The sequence below is a fragment of the Cheilinus undulatus genome, linkage group 21 (genome assembly GCF_018320785.1).
Source record: "Cheilinus undulatus linkage group 21, ASM1832078v1, whole genome shotgun sequence".
In the NCBI taxonomy this organism is placed as follows: Eukaryota; Metazoa; Chordata; class Actinopteri; order Labriformes; family Labridae; genus Cheilinus; species Cheilinus undulatus.
The window spans coordinates 4,354,184-4,374,362 of record NC_054885.1 but is presented as its reverse complement, the minus strand read 5'-3'; the positions used below and the strand labels follow the sequence as shown (position 1 = coordinate 4,374,362).

Sequence of the window (20,179 nt, the reverse complement as noted above, 5' to 3'; positions counted from 1 at the left end):
GTGATATAAAATAAATCCTCCACTGCTCCTTAATGTCTGATTTTACTTTAAAAACTCAAACAGCTCAGTGAACAAGTCAGAAGATTTCTGCACTGTGTGCTGTCAAACATTTACCTTTTAATGTTCCGTTATTAAGGATGCACATAAAGGGGGAATAAAGCCAATTAGGAGGTCCATAGGTCAACAAAATCATGGTACAGTCTACATTTTTTTGGTAATGTTAACAATGTGGAAGGACACACTGAACTACCCCATTTGGAAAGTAAAGTCAGACATCATAGCTGAACCATGAGCTGCACAAACGCCAGGATACCAGAGAATACAGTTTTAAAAATGGGCAGTTAAAATGGTGAAAAGCAGTTAAAAAGTGGCAAAAATGGTTTATAATTGGCATAAATTTGTGGAAATAAGGGCTGTAAAAATGGTAAAAGTGGCAAGAAAAGGAATAAGCTGCAAAAATGGGTGAAAAAAAGGAAAAAGTGGTACAAATGTGAATTAAACGAGTTAAAATGCGGCAAAAATGGGTGGAAGGTGACAAAAAGGGTTGAAAATGGTAGGAAATGTCTTAAAAATGATAAATAGGTTGTAAAAAGCAGTTAAAAACTAGCGGAAGTGGGTTTAAAGTGACAAACATGGGTATTAGTGGCAAAAAAATGATGGAAAAAAGTGATGAAAGGTAGTTAAAAGTGGCTAAAAAGGATTAGCAGCAAATGTGGGTTAAGAAGAGAAAAAAGTGGCAAAAATGGGTGGTAAAAATGGTGAAAAGAAGTATAAAAAAAGTGGCAAAAATGAGTGGTAAAAATAGTGAAAAGGAGTATTAAAAAAAAGTGGCAAAAATGGGTGGTAAAAATGGTAAAAAGAAGTTTAAAAACCTGGAGAAAATGGGTGGTAAAAATGGTGAAAGAAGTTAAAAAGTGGTAAAAATGGTTGAAAGAAGTAAGAATTGTCTTAAAGTGGTAAAATAGGTTGTAAAAATCTTTGAAAAACAGTTAAAAAGTGGCAACACTGGGTTAAAAGTGGCACAAAATGACAGAAAGAAGTTGGGTAAAATGGTGAAAGAGTGGCAACAATGGGTCTAAAGTGGCAAATATCTCAAAGTGGAAAAAATTGCAGAAAGCAGCAAAAGGCAGCAGTTAATAGGATGAAGAATAGTTAAAAAGTGGCAAAAATGAGTCATAAGCTGCAAACATGGGTTAGTGTGGGAAAAATTGGTGGAAATAAGTGATTAAGGGTAGTTAAAGAGTGGTAATAAATTGGTTAAAAGTTCCCAAAAAGGATTAGCAGTAAACATGGGCTAAGAAAAGATAAAAGTAACACAAAAAAGACGGTATAAACAGTGAAAAGAAGGTACAGAGTGTCAAAAAGGGGATGAAAGTTGTAAAAACTGGCTTAAAATGGCAAAATAGATGATAAAAGCTTGTGAAAAGAGGCTGAAAGTGGCACAAAATGACAGAAATAAGTGGGGAAAAGTTTTGAACGAGTAGCAAAAATGTGTCTGAAGTGGCCAGTTTTAGCTTAAAGTGCCAAAATTTAGCTGAAAGTGGTAAAAATGAGCATTTAAAATGGGGAAAAGCAATTTAAAAATGGCAAAAGAGGTTGTAAGTGTCAGAAGTGGGTTCAAAGTGGCAGAAATTGGTAGAAATAACTGATGAAAGGTAGTTAAAGAGTGGCAAAAACCAGCTAAAAGTGGAATTAAAGGATAAGCAGTAAACATGGCCTAAGAAAGGAAAAAAGTAGCAAAAATGGGAGGTAATAATGTGGAAAAGAGTTAAAAATGATATGAAAAAAGGTTGAAAGTGGCAGCGAGGCAGCAATGGGATAAAACAGCAAATGTGGGTTAAGAACGGGCAAAATAATGTGGAGACAAATGTTGCACATTGGGTGGATACAGCGATGAAAAGGGTTAAAAAGTGGTGTGAATACATAAAACATCAGAACCCAGTAATAGCCTCAGACACTTTCAGCTCCAAAATGAGGTGACTGTTAGCCAGGATGCTAGCACCAATGCTACTGATCCAACACATAAATCACACCTGTGGGGGGCCCATGAGCAGCGCCCAGAAGTCCTGGTTGTGCCAAACTTCCTCCATCTGAGAATTCTGGAGGCCGCTGTGCCCCCTTCCTCTACCTTACATGTTCTCCAACTGTTTTGTTTTCTAATACAGGACACATTTCTATAATTTCAGGAACGTATGCACTCTCTACATCCTTGTTTTCGATGCATGGAATGAGGAAGTGTTTCTCTGACTCTTCCTATTGTGTTAAATTGTGAAAAGTCCCAGACATTTCAGAACAATGCAGGAATGTCTTTCATCCTCCACATAACAATGGAACTGGCATGAACGGTCTGGATCACCGTCTTTCACTCACACCTACATGTGTAATGTCAGTGGAATTCCCCTCACCGAGGGAGAAAAACCCCGGGCCTCCTACTGTGGGTGCTCCTGCATGAATCCAACCCCACAGCCCGTCTGAGATGATCTAATCTGAGCCAGGAGCATTTAAAGTGCAGATGGAAGACGTCACATGATGCCTATTTAATAAGCAGTGTGGAGGCTCCGGGCCCCGGCTCTGTCAGCCGTGGGCTCTCTAATGACATGCCGGGATGGGACGGCAGGCAGGGGTGGGAATGTTTGTCGGTTTATGGAGTCGTGGGAGAAGATGGGATGATGACATGATGGCTGCAGGGAGGATCTGACTACAGGTGCTCTACTGTGTCTCTGTCAGCCTCATTTAACCCGATTCACACAGGTGTTTAAGGACGATGACACCAGAGTACCTTCATCCTACTCTACTATACTCTGTAAGAGTCGGCACAGACACATGGAGCATAAAAACACACCTTTCAGTAGAGTAGGGTTCAGTTTTAAAAAGCAGGAGAACAGGCCCCCGTTGATAGTATCAATGCATGTGTTAGATCATTAGCATTGGTGGCTAATGGCTAATGGATACTTCATGTTCGGGGCTGAAAAATGTGTCGAGCTATTGCTGGGTTCTGTTATTAAAATTTTTTGTGACACTTTTTAACTCTATTTCATCACAGTTTCAATTTTTGCTACTTTTGAAGCCTTTTCTCAACTTTTGCCACCCAGTTTTGCCACTTTTAACCGATTTTTGCCACTTAAACCAATTTTTGCTACTTTAGCTCCCTTTTCCCTGCTTAAGCTGGCCATTTTTGCCCATTTTTGCTTCTTATAACTGTGTTTCACCATTTTCACAGCCCATTTTTGCCATTTTTTTCCTTTTTTAATCCATATTTGCTGTTTACCCCTTTGGTGCCACTTTAAATCAATTTTTGCTGCTATTAAACCACTTTTCAGCACTTATTTCCTAATCCTTTTGCCACTTTTGATCACTTTTCACCATTTTAATCGCAGATTTTTGCAACTTTAAGTTAATCTTTTGCCTCTTTCAGCCAAATTTTGCCTTTTTAAAATTATTTTTGCCACTGTTAACACATTTTTCCACCTTTAAACCTCTTTTCACCATTTTAAAAGCGGCATATTTTACAGCTTTTTTTCTTTATTAACCCAGATTAGTTGAAATTCCTATTTTTGCCTCTCTAAAAATCTTTTAGCCATTCTTCAACCACTTTCAGGACTTATTTTTGCCATTATCAACTCATTTTTGTCACTTCCAACCAATTTTTGCCAAGTTTCATCACCATTTTTTACCGCCTATTTTTCCAACAATCTATTTTTTACCACTTTGAACCAAGTTTTGCCTTTATTAGCCGATTTTTTCCTCTTCAAACCCATTTTGCCAATTTTTTTTAACTGCTTTTCATCATTTTCATCACCTATTTTCACCATTTTTAACTTTTTTTAACCATTTTCTAACAGCTTTTATCATTTTTACCATCCATTGTTGCCACTTCTTTCCTTTTGTAACACAGATTTGCTATTTATCTTTTTTTTTGCCTTTTTAAACCAATTTCTGACACTCATGAACCACTTTTCACCACTTCCATCTGCCAGTTTTTGCCCCCCCCCCTTTTATTTAACCACTTTTTTCCACTTTGAGATCAATTTTGCCACTTCAGACCCATTTTTGCCACTCTTTCACCACGTTTTTTGGCAATTTATGCCACTTTCAACCAATTTTTTGCCTTTTTTACCTTAAAGTTACTCAGTATCTGGTATCCTTACATTTGTGCACGTCATGGCTTTGCTATGAAGTCTGACTTTCCAAATTGGTTAGTTCAATGTGTCTATCCACATTTTTAACATTCATAAAAAAGGTAATCCTGTGTCAAGAAAATGAGTTTACATTTTGAAAATGCTACATTTTACTACCACACTAATACATTAAATTCATTTTTTGTTGCTTTGATAATTAGAGTGATTATTGTTCAGGTTCTGATTTAATATGGTTTTCACAGCTAAACTCTAACATGGACCTTGATTTTGCTGACCTCCATGGGCCCCATAAAGCTCTCCTCTTATCCCTCCTCATGGGCGGCCTTGACTGTAGGTCTTCAGCAAAAGCGTCTACTTAAGACAGTGCATTGCAGCAAAAATCCCAGTATTCAGGGGTTTTCAGATGCAGGTGAATGTGATCCCAGCAGGTAAGCTCGCCTCTTTAAAGCTAAACTATCATCATTATAACAGCTGAGCTCTGAGTCTGACTGAGTCAGCCTCTGTTGACTCTGATAAAGAAGAAAAAGGTTTTTCAGGAGACGATGTTTGCTCAGGTGCAAAATCCCCGAAGTCATAAATAAAGATTAAAGACAGAAGAGAGGGCAGACGATGATTTTGAGGGATGACGGTTTGAAGGAAGGCTATAAAAGGTGATAAGTAGAGGTGGATGTGTGGGTATTAGAGATGATGACAGCATGAGTAACACCGGCACGTTCAGACAGAAGACAGAGATGAGGGATGAAAACAAACAACCAAACAGTTTCTATGGAAAGTAGCGTTAGTAGGGTTCACCCCCTTCGACATTTTACCCTTTTATTGATGTTATAAATCAATCATGGTCAATATAATTTGGCTTTTTTGACAAAACACTTTTACAAAAACGTCTTTATTGTCAAAGATTTCTACTGTACTGTAAAATAAGTGACACCATAAACATTAACCCCTTTCAAGTCAGTATTTAGTAGAATTACCTTTGGCTGTTTGGATAGATCTCAAGCAAAAGCCTTTACAAGCCCTCCAGACCCAGCTGCTGAGAAGAATCCCCACAGCATGATGCTGCCACCACCGTGCTTCACAGTGGGGATGGTCTGTCTGTGGTGATGTGCAGTGTTTGGCGTCTTGTCTGATGGCCATTTTGGTCTCATCAGACCAAAGAACTTTCTTCCTCTTGACCATGAAGTTTCCCACATGCCTTTTGGTGAACTCTGGTCCAGGGGGATGTTAGGAGCCTTGGAAATGTTCTCATATCATCCCCTGACTTAAACTTTTCTATAACCTTTTCTCTGACTTGCTTGGAGTGTTCTTTTGTTTTCATAGTGTAATGGTAGCCAGGAGTACTGATTAATCAGTCTGGACCTTCCAGACTTGGGTGCCTTTTTACAACAAGATTTTTGGGGCAAAAATGCCAAATTACATTGACAAAGCGTAAAAAATCTGAGGGGGTTAATACTTCTTTTTATAGGCACTCTACACGTTAAGATAGAAGACAGAGAGATGATGGACATGAACTGATAATAAAAGCAGGAGTTATTGAGAGCTACTTCAAGCTCAAGATTAAAAAGCGGGTTCATACTCTGTGAAAACATCCCTTAATTTCCCTGGTGAGAAAAACTGCAGACTTGAGCCCCACCAGCAGCTCATTCCTGCATCCTCCCATCGCTGGAGAAACCACAATCACAGGGAGAGCACATAACTTTAATATTACACAACTGTCATTAGGGACAATAAAACTATGAACCCCGGTCTGTTTCTTAACCTCAGACAAAAACATCCAAACAGGGCCCATGTTTAAATCCTTTATTACTTCACTTGGTCATGTTTCGGTACATAGAGTTTCTTATCTCTGTAATAATAAACTACTTTAAACTCAGATCTGTAATTCCTGCTCGACTGAAGCTTCACAGTCAGGACCCAGACACTCAAACTCACTCAGAAATACACAAACACGACTTCCTCTCTAGCACTTGTAGGCATAATGGTGTAAAACTGACCACGTGAGACTCTGCGATGTTAGAGAAATGCCACCATCTAGTGGGCAGAAGCAGGAACTACAGGTTAACACTGTCACAGACCTCATTCAGTATCGTCAGCTTTTATTTTAGATCCTCTCCACAGCTAAAACTAGAACCGGTTCTCCCTCATGTTACACAGTAAAGGTGCAGTACAGTTGTTTGTTTTCCACTCTACAGACTTTTTACAGCAAACTGTAGCTGCTCTAGTAGAAAGAAGAGAGCTGTCACGTTATAAAAAAAGAAATTTAACGCTGCAGAGCATGACGCGAGCTAAAACATTACAGGAGGCTCACACCCATCACAAAAAAACAAAGAGACAGAAGGAGACGAGTGGCAGAAGCGGCGTGTCTTGTGATGGGTGTGAGCGTTTGACAGTTTGCCAGCTGGGTTTGTTTATTTGCAGGATGTTGCTAAACAGGCTCGAAGATGGCGGCTATGAGAAGCCGACCGTGCTGGAATCATAGAAAACAGCACCACGACGGTGGTGAACGGCAGAGCGGAGCGGGGGCGGCTGGTTTATTGTCCAATGATCTTGCTGACAAAAGAGTCCAGCTCATCATCATCTTTGATCCCCACAAACTGAGCGACGACGTCTCCCCCTCTCATGGCGATTACCGTGGGAACAGCAGAAACCTGGAAGGAGAAGATACCGGTTAAATTTTACTGGAGCAACAGCAGGTTTCAATACAGCTGGGATTCCCGACCTTTTTACCGTACTTGTATCTAATAAAAGCTGACCCACCCCCCAAAGACCCCTACTGAAAAAGCAATTTGCTGCTGCAAAAAATAAACATCAAATTAAAAAAACAATCCGGCAAGTTTGGGAACTCTTACACAAAGACCTTCGTTTACATATTTGATAAGTGTTTTATCTTGATTTTAGTAAATAAATGTGATCTTTTGTCCTCATGGAGTGTTTCAGTTTTAGGCCTCTAGGGCAGGGGTTCCCAGACTTTTCAGTCTGTGACCCCCTGCAAAAGTAGCGTCAATCAGGGACCCCCATCTTCCCTTTGAGGGGGATAAGCACAAAATTCTGCATAAAGCATTATGTACAAAACTGGCATTTTAGGTCGTTTTGTAACTTTTGTAACTTTTCCCTTCATTTAAGCACAAATATCACTTAATAACCATGCTTAGATTTTAATTTGAACTTATCTTAATATTTTTTAAAATAATAGATACAATTTATGATTTAAATCATATGAATTTTCTCTTTGCTTTATGAAAAATATCCCGCGACCCCCCCGAGGGTCCCTACCCCCACTTTGGGAATCACTGATAGGGCACTAGGGATTCATCAAGGGGCTCTATGTGCCACAACCTAGAGCTGGAGGGGGCAGCAGCCAGTCTCAATGCCAACCAAGGTCAAGCTCGACGGCATCTCTTTAGTCCAGGCTTCACAGCTGCTAATACGCCCAGAGACCACCGAGCATTAAACAGAGGCTTGTGGCAACCTTAACTACCCTGCTGGATCGTACCCTAGGCCTGTGGTTCCCAAAGTGGGGGTTGGGACCCCCAGGCGGGTCGTGACACAGTGAAGGGGGTTTGCGGAATGCTTTTCATAAAACTCAAAAATTCATATGATTAAAATCAGTGGTTCTCAACTGGTTGAGTCAAGGGACCCACCATCAACTCCTCAAGGAGAATTGCGACCCAAAATTTTGGGAATTTTTTGGTCAATCATGTAGATATAGTAATAGTAGAGCTTGGGAGTAAGACTACAAAAGTTGCAACTATAAAAGGAAATAAAACAAACATGCATGATTAATAGAGTCTCATAAACAATTTTTTTCCCAGGCACATATCCGCGACCCACTGAAAAGGGCTTTGCGACCCACTTTTGGTTCCCGACCCACCAGTTGAGAACCACTGATTTAAATCATAAATTGTATCTATTATTTTAAAAAATCTTGTTAAAATAATATCAAATTAAAATCAAAGCATGCTTATTAAGTGATATTTGTGCTTAAATGCAGGTAAAAGTTACAAAAACGACCTAAAATGCCAGTTTTGTACATAGTGCTTTATGCAAACTGCCCTAGGCCATGCTGACAGCACATCCTCCCCTTACTTTGCCCTGCAGGTGTGGACTAGGAATGGAGATAATACCGTACCCCAGGTATTGCTTCAATTACATGATGAGGCTGCTGTGTAACGAGCTGGCATTTGTAATGCATTCCTCAGGAGTTAAGGTCTTTACACACTGGGTCTGTTATTTTCGGATGCGTTTTTTCAGACCCTAATCCGAAAAAAAGGTCACGTACTCAGGCATTGCACACTGAGTCTGATGCATTTTTATTTGCCTTCACTCTGAAAAATCGTAGATTGTGCCACATTGTTTCGTACTGCAAGCCTCTGTCTCCATCACTCCTCTAAAATCCCACTGGATCCATCCTGTCAGAGAGCTTCATTTAGCACACGCTCATGCGTCATAGCGCTGAGACAAGTTGGAGATAGAGAGCAACTTTTTAATTCAGTCTCTGTTATGACTAGTAGACTGCAACTTCTGCATTGATCTGTTATTTTTCCATGGCTTATATCCACATTATACACCGGCAAAGTACGGTGTTTGAAGTGAGGTTTTAGTGTGAGAATGAGAGAGAGAGATGGGAGGGTCAGGTGGGAGTGAGCAAGTGAAGAGGAAGCAGCAGGTACTGTTTTGAATCATCAGTCACCCATTTAAATGACTTTGACTGACGCAAAATTTTGCATAAAATCAAGCCTGTTCTGGAAAAATTATGATGTCAGTGTGCAAACATGATTGGAACAATATGAGCTCAATTTTATTTTTTAATGTGCAAAAATTCTGAAGAAAAAACTGACTCAGTGCGCAAAGGCCTTAAGTGTCTTATCCACCAGCAGTTCCATATCATGTGATTGCAGAGTCTTTGAAAGCGATGAAAGAACTGTTAATGATGTCAGGACATTTTTGCAAAAGTCAAACATGCACATAGTTGCAGGTGCACAGATATGCGTGGGCCATTGCTTGGCGTGACTCTGGTACTGTGGTGAGGCCCTCTCTAGTCAAACTGTTAGACGTGCACCGCTGGCTGCACCATGATCCACCATAATGCGAGGTTGTCTGTTAGGTTTCAATATTTGATTTTTACTGGAACCATATCTATGACTGGCTTCACAAGAGACGACTCTAAGCCTGGTTTTGGGCCAGATTTTCCTCCCATAACAACTGCGGGGGTGTGACCTGGTTATGAGCTTGTTGCAACCAACCAGTCCCTAAATATGTGGTGTCAGCATGATTATTTTACTGCTTCCTACCAAGTTCAAATCTCCCTGAACTGGAATTGTAAATATGATTATTACATAACACCCATAAAAAAAACAATGAGAGAGTAGACTGGGTAGTGTTAGGTACATTTACAAACAAAAACACAACTATATCTTCCAGCCAGGACAGCTGGCACAGGATTTCAGTTGTCCTCCATGTTTGTTTTCCATCTGCAAAATCTGGTGGGTGTGGAATCTCCACTGTGAAAGCATTACGATCTGGCCAAATTGCCTCATTTGTGCATTCAGAGGTTTATAATGCTGAAAATATACTGGAAATATACTGGAACTGTCCTCCTGTCTGTGGTCGACCAAGCAGTCCTATATCAGTACATCATCACTGGGACTTTTACCTGTGACCTCTCTGGCTCCTGAGCTCTGTTTGACAGCATAATAGCAGCGCGTCTTTAAATAGAGAGATCAAACTGGTACCACATAATCAAGTGTGCAAACAAAGCAGCTGTCAGACTTTATTGCTGCATGTATGATGGAAACACAAAGGTAATATGCATGACGGAGTAGCTGTTCATCCTAACCAGAGGAGAGAGGAGAAGTAGAGCTAGAGTTTGTTTTTTTTTTTGGCTATTTGGAGACGGTCCAGTTTTAGTTGGGTTGATGAACCAGTTTCGATGCTGTTGCAGAACGATGAGATAAGAAAACACTTAAACCACAAGTGTAAAACTCAAGACCCGGGGGCCAAATGTGGCCCACTGTGCAGTTTTACCAGGCCAGCAAGATCATATCTTAATTTGAATTGGCCTGCTGCTATGAGGTCTGCAGATTTCTGCAGATATAAAAATGTAAATTTGACCTTGAAGATAAAAAAAATCCTTGTTAAGTTATAAAAATCTGAAAAAGAAGAGGGTAGAAATAAGTTAATGAAAGTCAGGAATGAGAGAAAGAAATTAATTTGTGTTTTCATTTCGTATTTTCATTTTGCATCACAAGATTATGACTGAAACTTATGATTTTGAATTTTTATTTCATATTTTGACCTTTTAAATTCATAATTTTGACCTTTTCCTCATATTGTGACTTTTTAGATTCAAAACTTTTCAATTTTAAATCAAATCTTGACCTTTTAAACTCCTAAATTTCACTCTTAATCCCATGTTTTTACTTTTTAAACACCTGATCTAGAATTTTATCTCATATTTTGACCTTTTAGAGTCACAATTTTGAATTTTATCTTCTATTTTGACTTTTTAAACTCTTGATTTTGTATTTAATCTCATATATTTACATTTTAAAACCTTACTTTGACTTTTAATATTGTATTTTGAGCCTTTAAAATCATTTATTGACTTTTTTATTTAGCATTTATTTGACATGGACACACAGTAACATTGATGCTGTGATATTTAATCATTTTGACTTTTTTTTTTTTTTTTAAGAATACTTAATCTTTTATCATCACCGTTTAATTTCTCCAAAAAATCATTACCTGTGAAAACTCGGTTGACAGTTTTCAGTTAAATCTTGACCCTCAGTTTAGACCTAAATTCAGATTTAGGCCCCTGCTGTGATTGAGTTTGACACCCCTGACTTGAACAGTCAAAATGGAGTAAAATCAACAGAAGTACAGCATATGTCAGGGGTGTTACAGCTATTCTTACCCCGTATTCGATAGCCAGGTCTGTGTGATCGTCTATGTCCACTTTCGCCATGGCAACGCGGCCTTTCTGTTTAGCGACGGCCTTCTCCAGCCTGGGGCCGAGGATCTGACAGGGACCGCACCACCTACAAACACAACCAGAGTCCAATCAACTCAATCTCACAGGAGAAGACCGGAACATTTCTATGTGGTTTTATCAGGAACTGTTCCTGTGTTCTTGCTGGAACAGCTGGTTAGAAGTCGCAGGAACAGAAATAAGCTGGAAAAATAAACAATGAGAGAGAACTGTATGTCAGAGGAGGAATCCTTTCAGTCCAGAAACATGAAACACTGAAGTCAAATATTCTTGTAACATTTTGTCCCAGGGCTTGCTGAACTGGTACACAGGCCTGTTGCACAGGTAAGCAAACATGTTGATATTTAACAGCCAGACAACACGTGAATTTTTCAGCTGCTTAAAAATCTAAGGATATGTTTTTAAAGTCCCTGCAAAGTCAAATCCAAACTTTGCATTTTAACATACTAGATATGTTGGAATAAGGATGCTCACATCTTTCATGGCTTGGTTTAATTTGGGCAGGACAAAAATCTGGTCCCATGACATCCACTAGTCTTGATGGGGAATGACCCCGCCCCCCTAATGCTACAATTATACAGAGCTAGGAGTATTAAAAAAAAAAGTCGACTTAAAAAAAAAAACGACTTCAAAACCAAGGTAGGTACCCCTATACCGAGCACTTCATTTCAGAACAGTCTGCTGTTAGCTGATGTCACAGCGGCCTACAGGTCATTGAAAGCATCATCATGGAGAGATTTGTGCCAGAAAACAGTAAAATTAATCCCTGACTCCTGTCTGTCTGCTCTGGCACAGAGTCAAGCAGCTACTTTAGAGGACTGCATTCCTCCTGAGTGGGCGTGGCTTTGGCTCCTTCAACAGACACGCCCACACCATCCTAGAGCAGATTTTACTGCCTCATTTCTCCAGATTTTGAGGCTTAATCTCATAAACTCAGAGATGTTTTTCATGACTGAAATTTGGCCTGGTGGTTCATAACACAGTGGCCTATCATAAAACAAACTAGAGTTGTTCCTAGTCTGATATCTTTATAGGAAATACGTCCGATACTGCTTAAAATGCAGGTATTGGTATCGGCGAGTAGACAAGTTTATGCACTGAGCCGATACCGTTTGGTTTAACTTTGTGTTTTGCTTCACTGAATTTTGGGTTTTCATTACCTGTAAGCCATAATCATCAACATTTAAAAAACATAAAGGCTTGAAATATTTGACTCTATGTGTAAAAAGTCTATATAATATATGGTTTTCACTTTCTGTAATGAGTGACAAAAAATATTGAACTTTATCATGATATTCTAATTTTTGAGATGCACCTGTATGTAGCAAAACACAAGTGAAAAGTGATTCAAAAATGGGAAAAAAGTGGCCAAAAAAGAGAAAAAAAGGCAGAAAAATTGCAAAGAAGGGCAATGGAAATATACAGACAAAAAATAAAATCTGACAATTAAAGCTACTGTATAAGTATAGGAAACAAACTGATTAATGTGACTTGCAACGGATAATTTCTGAGGTCAAAGTTTCCCTTTTTTAAGGTTCTCTGGGGGTATATCATTTCAAATTTAGACTTAAAAAAGCCACAAATCATTACAGAAGAGCCATGGGTTGAGTAACACTGCTCTCGAACATCCCTGGTTACTCACTGGGCATGGAAGTCGACTAGCACGGGCAGATCGCTGTTGATGACTCTGTCTGTGAAGTCCTCCTGATCCTGGACGTTGAAGGAGACTCCTCTGCAGGAGGTGTGAGGAAGGGAGCGAGGGAGAGCGCGCGACGGGGCGAGGAAGGAGGCCCGGGATGTTGTGGACTGTAGGGAGGTGGTAAAAGACGGGGAGGTGGCGGCAGCAGTGGATGCTTTGAGGCAGCGGATATCTTTCGCAGAGAACGTCCAAATCCTGCGTACCAGCAGCCTGTGAGCCATCTGAGAGAGAATCAAAGAAGAAGAGGAGACTTCAGTGATAACTAATGATTATCAGGGCACTTTGACAGCAGAAGGCTCCACAGGACTTTCACTGTACCAAAGGACACTTATGTAAGGCCAGCATGTTAACAGCCCTGCTCCATATAGACTCTCCTGGAGGAGGGTGGGTTCCAGTGTGACATATGTGTGTTTAACTCGAGCACAAACAAAGCAGGGCCCCCATGGAAATAAGGTCATGTTATCCACAGTTATGCAACTTAAAACAGACCGACACATCTTCAAAAGAGCAGCTATGATGCTGTTTGTCCCACCTTTCATAACCAAGGCAGTGGGGCTGTGAAAATGTGCAACAGGTTGATTTTTAATAGAGAAGAAGACATTTTCTCCTTTATTTTAATGATTGGCAGCTTAGAGAAGTTCAGAACCTCTGGAAAAACCACATCCGAGTGCTGAGGAAAGGACTGAATCCATATAAAACAAGCAAACCTCTGCACAATTTTCAGTTGAAAAAGGCATTAATATATCACTGAATATTACCAGTATTACAGACACATGGAGCAGTCAGCCTGTGGGAAAAACTCGCCAGCTAGCGGGGGTCCGACCCCCCAGTGGCTGAAGTAATAAGTGGGGGCCCTGCCTCAGGAAATTTGAGCATCCAACACTTAATCCCCTGTAATCTGAGGAATATTCTAGCAAAATTTGGAGCAGGGAATTTAATTATGTCAAAGGAAAACATGGAATTAACTAATTATGGTGGAAAAATTCTGCCTCTTCATGCTCACATTATAGCAAGGTGTTTGATTATTTTTCACATGGTCATATCACCTCCTAAGCATGCACGTAGGCGGACGTTACAACAACAAAGTAATCACTTCTGCTACTAGAATTTTTTAGGTTTTTTGTCGAGTGTCAGTTTAAATGTAAGCAATTTGCTTCGAATGTTGGGATACAATGCCATTAGGATATTTTGGGGAATTTGCTTGGAAATGATCAAGTATTTTCATGAAAATTCTGAGTTTCATTTGAATAATTTGTGTAAATTTGCTTGAATTTTTTTGCATTTTCATGGGAAACTAAAGAATTTATTCATACATTTTGGGGAATTTAATTGGACATTTGGAGGTAGAGTTTGTTTTCTGAACTTTTCAGAAATTTTCATGGAGATTTCAGGGAATTTGTTTTGATGTTTCTGTTATTTTCATGGAATTTTGGAGCATGCATGGGTAATTCTTTTCAGAATTTGTGATGAAATTTTAGTGTGAATGTTCTTTGATATTTGGGGAATTTGCTTGAAAACGGTCATAAATTTGCATGGAATTTTGGGGGATAAAATAAAATATAATAACAAATTTAGATTAAATAAAAAAATGAATGAATAAATAAAATAGAATTAAAGATGACCACATGAAATTAGATGAAACAAAAAATGAGCAAATAAATAAATAAATAAGAGAATAAAATAACATAAAATCTAATAAAATAAAGAAGTAAATAAAAATTAATAAGTGACAAGAAAAATGTTGCGATTTTATGTAATTTTTCGATAAATTGCCCAGCCCTACTAGGGATGCATGGTATTATCAGCATACTATCAGCAGATAGGGATGCACAGATGCATCTGTTTAACATTGGCATTGTTGTTTACAAACGTCAGCCTCTGACGATAATGTTGGCATGAAGAAATAACGGAGTTCAGTGTTTATCTGTTGTGTGAAATATATTCTGTGCTGATCACTAGTACAGCTAGCTGCTGGTTTAAATAAGAGGGCAGTTAAAGTGACCAGTGGGCAAACTCTGATACGTTTTCATGCTCTAATGTGAGAAATGTTTGCATACTACCTTTGCACACAAAGAATGTTTATTTTGTCTGAATATTTCACGTTAAATGAAACTGATCGTTCTTCATTCTGTCTCGCTCGCTCGCCCCGCCTGAACCCTCCGCTCTCTTGCACCAGATCCTCGTCTAAACACCGTGATGTGCCCGCGGACTAGAGATGGGAATCTTTAGGCACCTCACGATTCGATTACGATTCATAGAGCTACTATACGATTGATTGTTGATGCATTTTGATACGCTTGGGTTTTTTTTTTTTTACATTTCTATTGTTTTTACTGTGTCAAACATAATAGAAATATTGTATTTGTGTTTAGTAAAAAAAAAAAAAAAAAAAGAAGGATAACGGAAGATGTGTGTAAACTGGAAATTTACTACTGCACTGAAGCAAAGGTAGCAGCATCCTTTCCTTGTAACATGAAATTACAAACTTAAAAATGTCTTCTTTTTTTTTTAACAGATGAACAACTGGGAATCTAAATCTTGCTGTTATGTGCTGCATATCAGACTTCCACCTTTTTGTTCCTGCTATTTTCACACTATTAAATATTTAAATTATTATTGATTATCGGACATTTATAGATCGATTCAGAATCTTCCACCTCCACATCAAAATGCAGAATCGATTTTTTCTCCCACCTCTGCTGTGAATTATGTGGATATCAATCATGCTCTCCATTTCTCCAACTTGGCACAGAAGAATAATTTTGTCAGGATCGTCTCAGTGAACCAGCAGGAAAACCTGCAATACTTAGAATAATAAGGAAATTTAATAAATGAATAAAGTTTCTGTTGTGACTACAGCAAAAAAAGTTGCAATTTAGTTTGGCTGCAACAGAATTCTCTACACCCCTCATCCATCTGTAGTCATCTTTAGTAGCGATCATTCGGTGCAAGAATATAAGCAGCCATATGGCAAACATCAGATCAGAATTATCACTGATCAGCATCACATTCACTGACCTTAAACACTCTTAACATTTAAACCTTCTGAACAGCAAGCAATCAGTGAAAATAATGTCAGAATACATAAATGTCATAGTAATTATAATACAGTATGACAGTGAGTAAATAAAAGTAAACTAGCTGTGTGTTTAAAGTAATATGGATTTAAACAAAGCCAAATAAAACAACAAACGCAGAAATATTTACAACTCCAGAGAGAAACCTTCAGACAAAACAAGCTGAACTCAGCATGGGACACAGTAATCGGTTAATCTCAATTATCTTGTTTTCATGATCTTCTGGAGGCTGAAGCTGTTATTCAAAATCAAATTAGATTAGATGTCCTACACCATCAAAATGTCTGTCAGCTGTGTAAAAACACCAGAATAACTTTACAGGACAAAAACGGACCCATCACAGCTCACAGAGAGACGGTTTCAAACTCCAGAAAATATTCAAATAATGTCATTAATACAAAGGTAATTAACTGAGCTTTACTCAAGTCTAGACGAATGATTAACCAGGACCTTTACTTTCTAAGGAACCACAATAAACATGTTTACAATGCTGATGGAAGAGTTTTAAACTTGAAGTGAACTTGCTGATATAAAGCTACCTGGATATTCATTTATTCATCAGGTAAGTTATTAAAACATAATAAAATTACAATAACATAAGAGGGTATTCTCTCACTATCAGTGCATTTAAAGCTACACATAAAGCAGTAAAAACACCTAAATAAACTTAAATATCAGAAACTAGTGGAAAGAAAACAAACAGAACAGAAAAAGAGCAGAATCAAACATGATCAAACTGGGCCAGTATCTAAACTCACAGAGCTTACTGACTAATAATATGTTTTAAAAACACTTAAATATCATAATAATTGCATGTCAGATCTAATATTCATCATTAAAACACTCTTCTCTCAAGCATCCTGATAAACAGTACACCTAAAGTACAGATCAGCTAACTACCGTATCAGACCAGATCATTTATTAAGTGGTATTATTTTAGGCTTTAATCCTGTTAATTGTCTGTTTATGTAAGTAAATTTCTACTAGATTAACATCATTAACATGCCTCTTTATACAGCCATACTGCCTTGTTTTTTAGCAGACTTGGAGGAAAAACAAAAAAACAAACCTGACCTTTAAAGACCCAAGTCTTCTCTAAAATATAAATCCTTAATATTAATTTATCCGGAGGTGTTTCAGCGGCTGCTGGAGTCTCTACCGGCGGACCGTTTCCTCCATTAACCTCCGTTACGTATGACTTTGCCCTCTTCGTCCTCCCCCTCCTCCGGACCTTTTCCTGGAGATTTCTCCCGTTATAAAAACAAATAAAAGACTCGAACCGGACAGGACTGCCGCATTTATCAGTATGTTAAAAGCAGCACAGGTGAAATAAAATAATAAGGTGAATTTTCAGTGTTTACCTTGCTGTTTAACTCGCGTTGATCCTGGCCTCGAGGACCAATGAAGTGCTTCCGCTTTAAAGCCGCAGACAGTCGAGAGAGGCTTTTATGACCTCTCATGGCCGCAGCAGACTGAGGAGCGCCCTCTGCCGGACAGACGGGGATTACACTGGCTGATAAAATAAAATGAAATAAAATAAAATAAATAGAAGAGAATAAATAAAATAAAATAAAATAAAATAAAATAAATAGAAGAGAATAAATAAAATGAAATAAAATAAAATAAAATAAAATAAAATAAATAGAAGAGAATAAAATGAAATAAAATAAAATAAAATAAAACATATAGATTAAATAAACAAATGAATAGATAAACTAAATAGAATTGAAAATGATCAAATGAAATTAGAAAAAACAAAAAATAAATAAACAAATAAATAAATAAATAAATAAATATATAAATTAGGGAATAATAAAATAAACAAGTAAATAAAAAACTGACAAGTGAGTAAGAAAAAATAAGAATAGAATACATGAAATGAAATGAAACAAACGAATAATTTCATAAATAGATTTATAAGGTAATAAAAAATAAAATAAAATGAAATAAAATCAAATAAAATATAATAAAATCAACAAAAATACATTTGGTTTTTTATTTGTTTATCAATAAAAAACAAAAATAAATGAGTAAATAAGGTAAAAATGAAATAGAAAAAAATAGGATAGAATTAAATGAAATAAACAAACAAATTAATTAATTAAAACTCAATAAATAAATACATAAATACACAAATAAATGAATGAATACATAAAATTGAAAAAGAAATAGAATTTATTAAGATTAATAAATTAAAGTGTAATAAAATAAAATAAAGACTTTTTCTAGATCTTCTTTTACTTTATTAGAGTTATTGTATTTTATTACAAACCACCACACAAGAAGTTAATATTGTTTTTTCTTTATAAATCCTGTATTTAGATTAATAAGCAACGTTTTATAGCTTTGTAGCTTTTTATGCTTTGTACGTTATAAGAGCCGTATTATCACCTCTGTAAAGCTCTTCTATTGCTGTATTTATGGTGAACTTATATCAAACTGTCTTGCCTTTAAATAATCAGTTTGAACTTTATTCAAACAGGAAACCCTCTTTGGGGTTAATCATCAATTTTCAAAACTACTCATGACAGGCAGAAGCACAACATTTCTGACAATGATGAGCCGTCATAGGAGAAACACAAGCTTTAGACTGAAGCTGGGCTACCAGGACCAATCTCCACTCCTAAATCTCCATCATCTGCATCTCTGGTTTACAGAAGAAAGATCCCAGGTTACTTCCGGGGCACTGCTGAGGGGCTTTTCTGCAAGAAACCAACTTTGCACGGGGAGTTTTTGTCCACTGGGGTGCAATGTTGTGCTCTAACAGGATTTTCAGTTTGTGCAGTGCTGAGCGCAGGACAGCTTGGACTGGATCTCAAAATACAACAAAACCTGGAGGTAGTGAAATTATCAGAAAAAATAGATTTATGTATGGATGATTCTAACATTTCAATAATAAACAGGCTATTGAAACTTCAGATGTGTTACTTGTGTAATAGAAATATTTTAATATTTTTAATATTATATAGAAACTGTTGAAGAAATTCACCCACAAATTTGCAGAAGATTCTGATGAATCTGCTTTTTGGATGACAGCTAAAAAATCCCAGCTGTTCAGGTAGTGTTCATGGTATTTGATGCTCTCTCCTAACAAAGCTGCAGAAAAATAAAATTAAACATAAACTAGTTTGGTTGTTGGGATCTCTGATGACTTTCAGAACTAAATCTTAGTCCTGATTATCTCATGTTTGGGGTTTAATTTTAATTATTTTGCCAAGTAAAAAATCTTAAGGTACACTATATCGTATCTAAAATATCCTCTTTAACACACGTCACAGTATCTTCAGTGGTTGTTGTTATAGTAATAATATACGGTTGTACAAGTTTTGATGGAAAACCAAGACTGCCAAGCCATACCGTTTGGGAATGGCCGACCACAGAGGTTTCTCTGGCCAACACTGAGGCATTGGTGTTAGCATCCCAGCTAACAGTTAGCTCGTCTTGGAGCTGAAAATTGTGTCAAACTGTTATTGGGTTCTGATTTGTAAACTACTTATTTGTGCCTCTGAAACCACTTTCATCAATGTTTTTGCCCATTGTCGCTACATTTTTTCCCACTTTTAACCCATCTTGCCATTTTTAACCCTCGCTCTCTCACAATTTTAAGCATAGTTGAGGCAGTATGTCCAGAAATCAGACATGCAGACAAGTGTTAATAAATTAATCATTTTTCAACATATGTTTTTACTTTCACTGCTTCAAATCTTTTCAACAACTTCAACCCTGACCACCAATAAATAAATAAATAAATATATATATATATTTTTTTAATTTAAATGTGACACCCTTTTTATGCCAATTATTGTACACTATTCCTATGACTTGGATTCAGTGAGATAGCGTCCATGCTAAACAGGTGAGTCTATCAGAGCCAAAAACCAAATCACATGCAAGCGAATGCATTTGTTCATGTTAGGTTTATTTTATGTGCAGACATAAAAAACCAGAGGAAATGTAGGATATGAATCATGAACACGTGCATTTCCACCTCTAATCAAAATGTGACCATGATTACACTCATTCTGCACATATATAAATTTACTGCATCTTTGAGGTATGATATATTCTCTCTTATTGATGGAAAGGACCTGTGCATCCTCATGCATGTCCATCCACTTGCTATGAAGTGAGGGCAAAGTTGAAATTGTCCAAATGTCCCCCTTTTTTAGTCCCAGACTGCAGAACTTGGAAGTAGCATTTCCGACTGTAAACATTCCACTTACGGCATGTCTGGCTGTAAACATAGACGCAGATTCATACCTGAGCACACACGAAG

General features: G+C 37.6%; 1 protein-coding gene across 1 annotated transcript; it reads right to left on the bottom strand.

Annotated features, from left to right (window-relative positions):
• Positions 1 to 5,921: 5,921 nt before the first annotated feature.
• txn2 (thioredoxin 2) lies at positions 5,922 to 17,128 on the bottom strand. Its single transcript, XM_041816835.1, has 4 exons — positions 16,978 to 17,128; positions 12,770 to 13,047; positions 11,053 to 11,176; positions 5,922 to 6,784 (listed from the first exon to the last, which is right to left on the bottom strand). Exons 2-4 carry the CDS (start codon positions 13,045 to 13,047, stop codon positions 6,668 to 6,670), a joined length of 519 nt encoding a protein of 172 aa, XP_041672769.1. The 5' UTR covers positions 16,978 to 17,128; the 3' UTR covers positions 5,922 to 6,667.
• Positions 17,129 to 20,179: the final 3,051 nt, after the last annotated feature.

Bases quoted from the DNA above. Each gene is read 5' to 3' on its own strand.
- txn2 (XM_041816835.1), bottom strand. From the start codon at position 13,047: ATGGCTCACAGGCTGCTGGTACGCAGGATTTGGACGTTCTCTGCGAAA. The intron at 11,177-12,769 runs GTGAGTAACCAG...TTGTGTTTGTAG, and splicing joins CTAGTCGACTTCCATGCCCA to GTGGTGCGGTCCCTGTCAGA. The intron at 6,785-11,052 runs GTAAGAATAGCT...TTCTCCTTCCAG, and splicing joins ACCTGGCTATCGAATACGGG to GTTTCTGCTGTTCCCACGGT.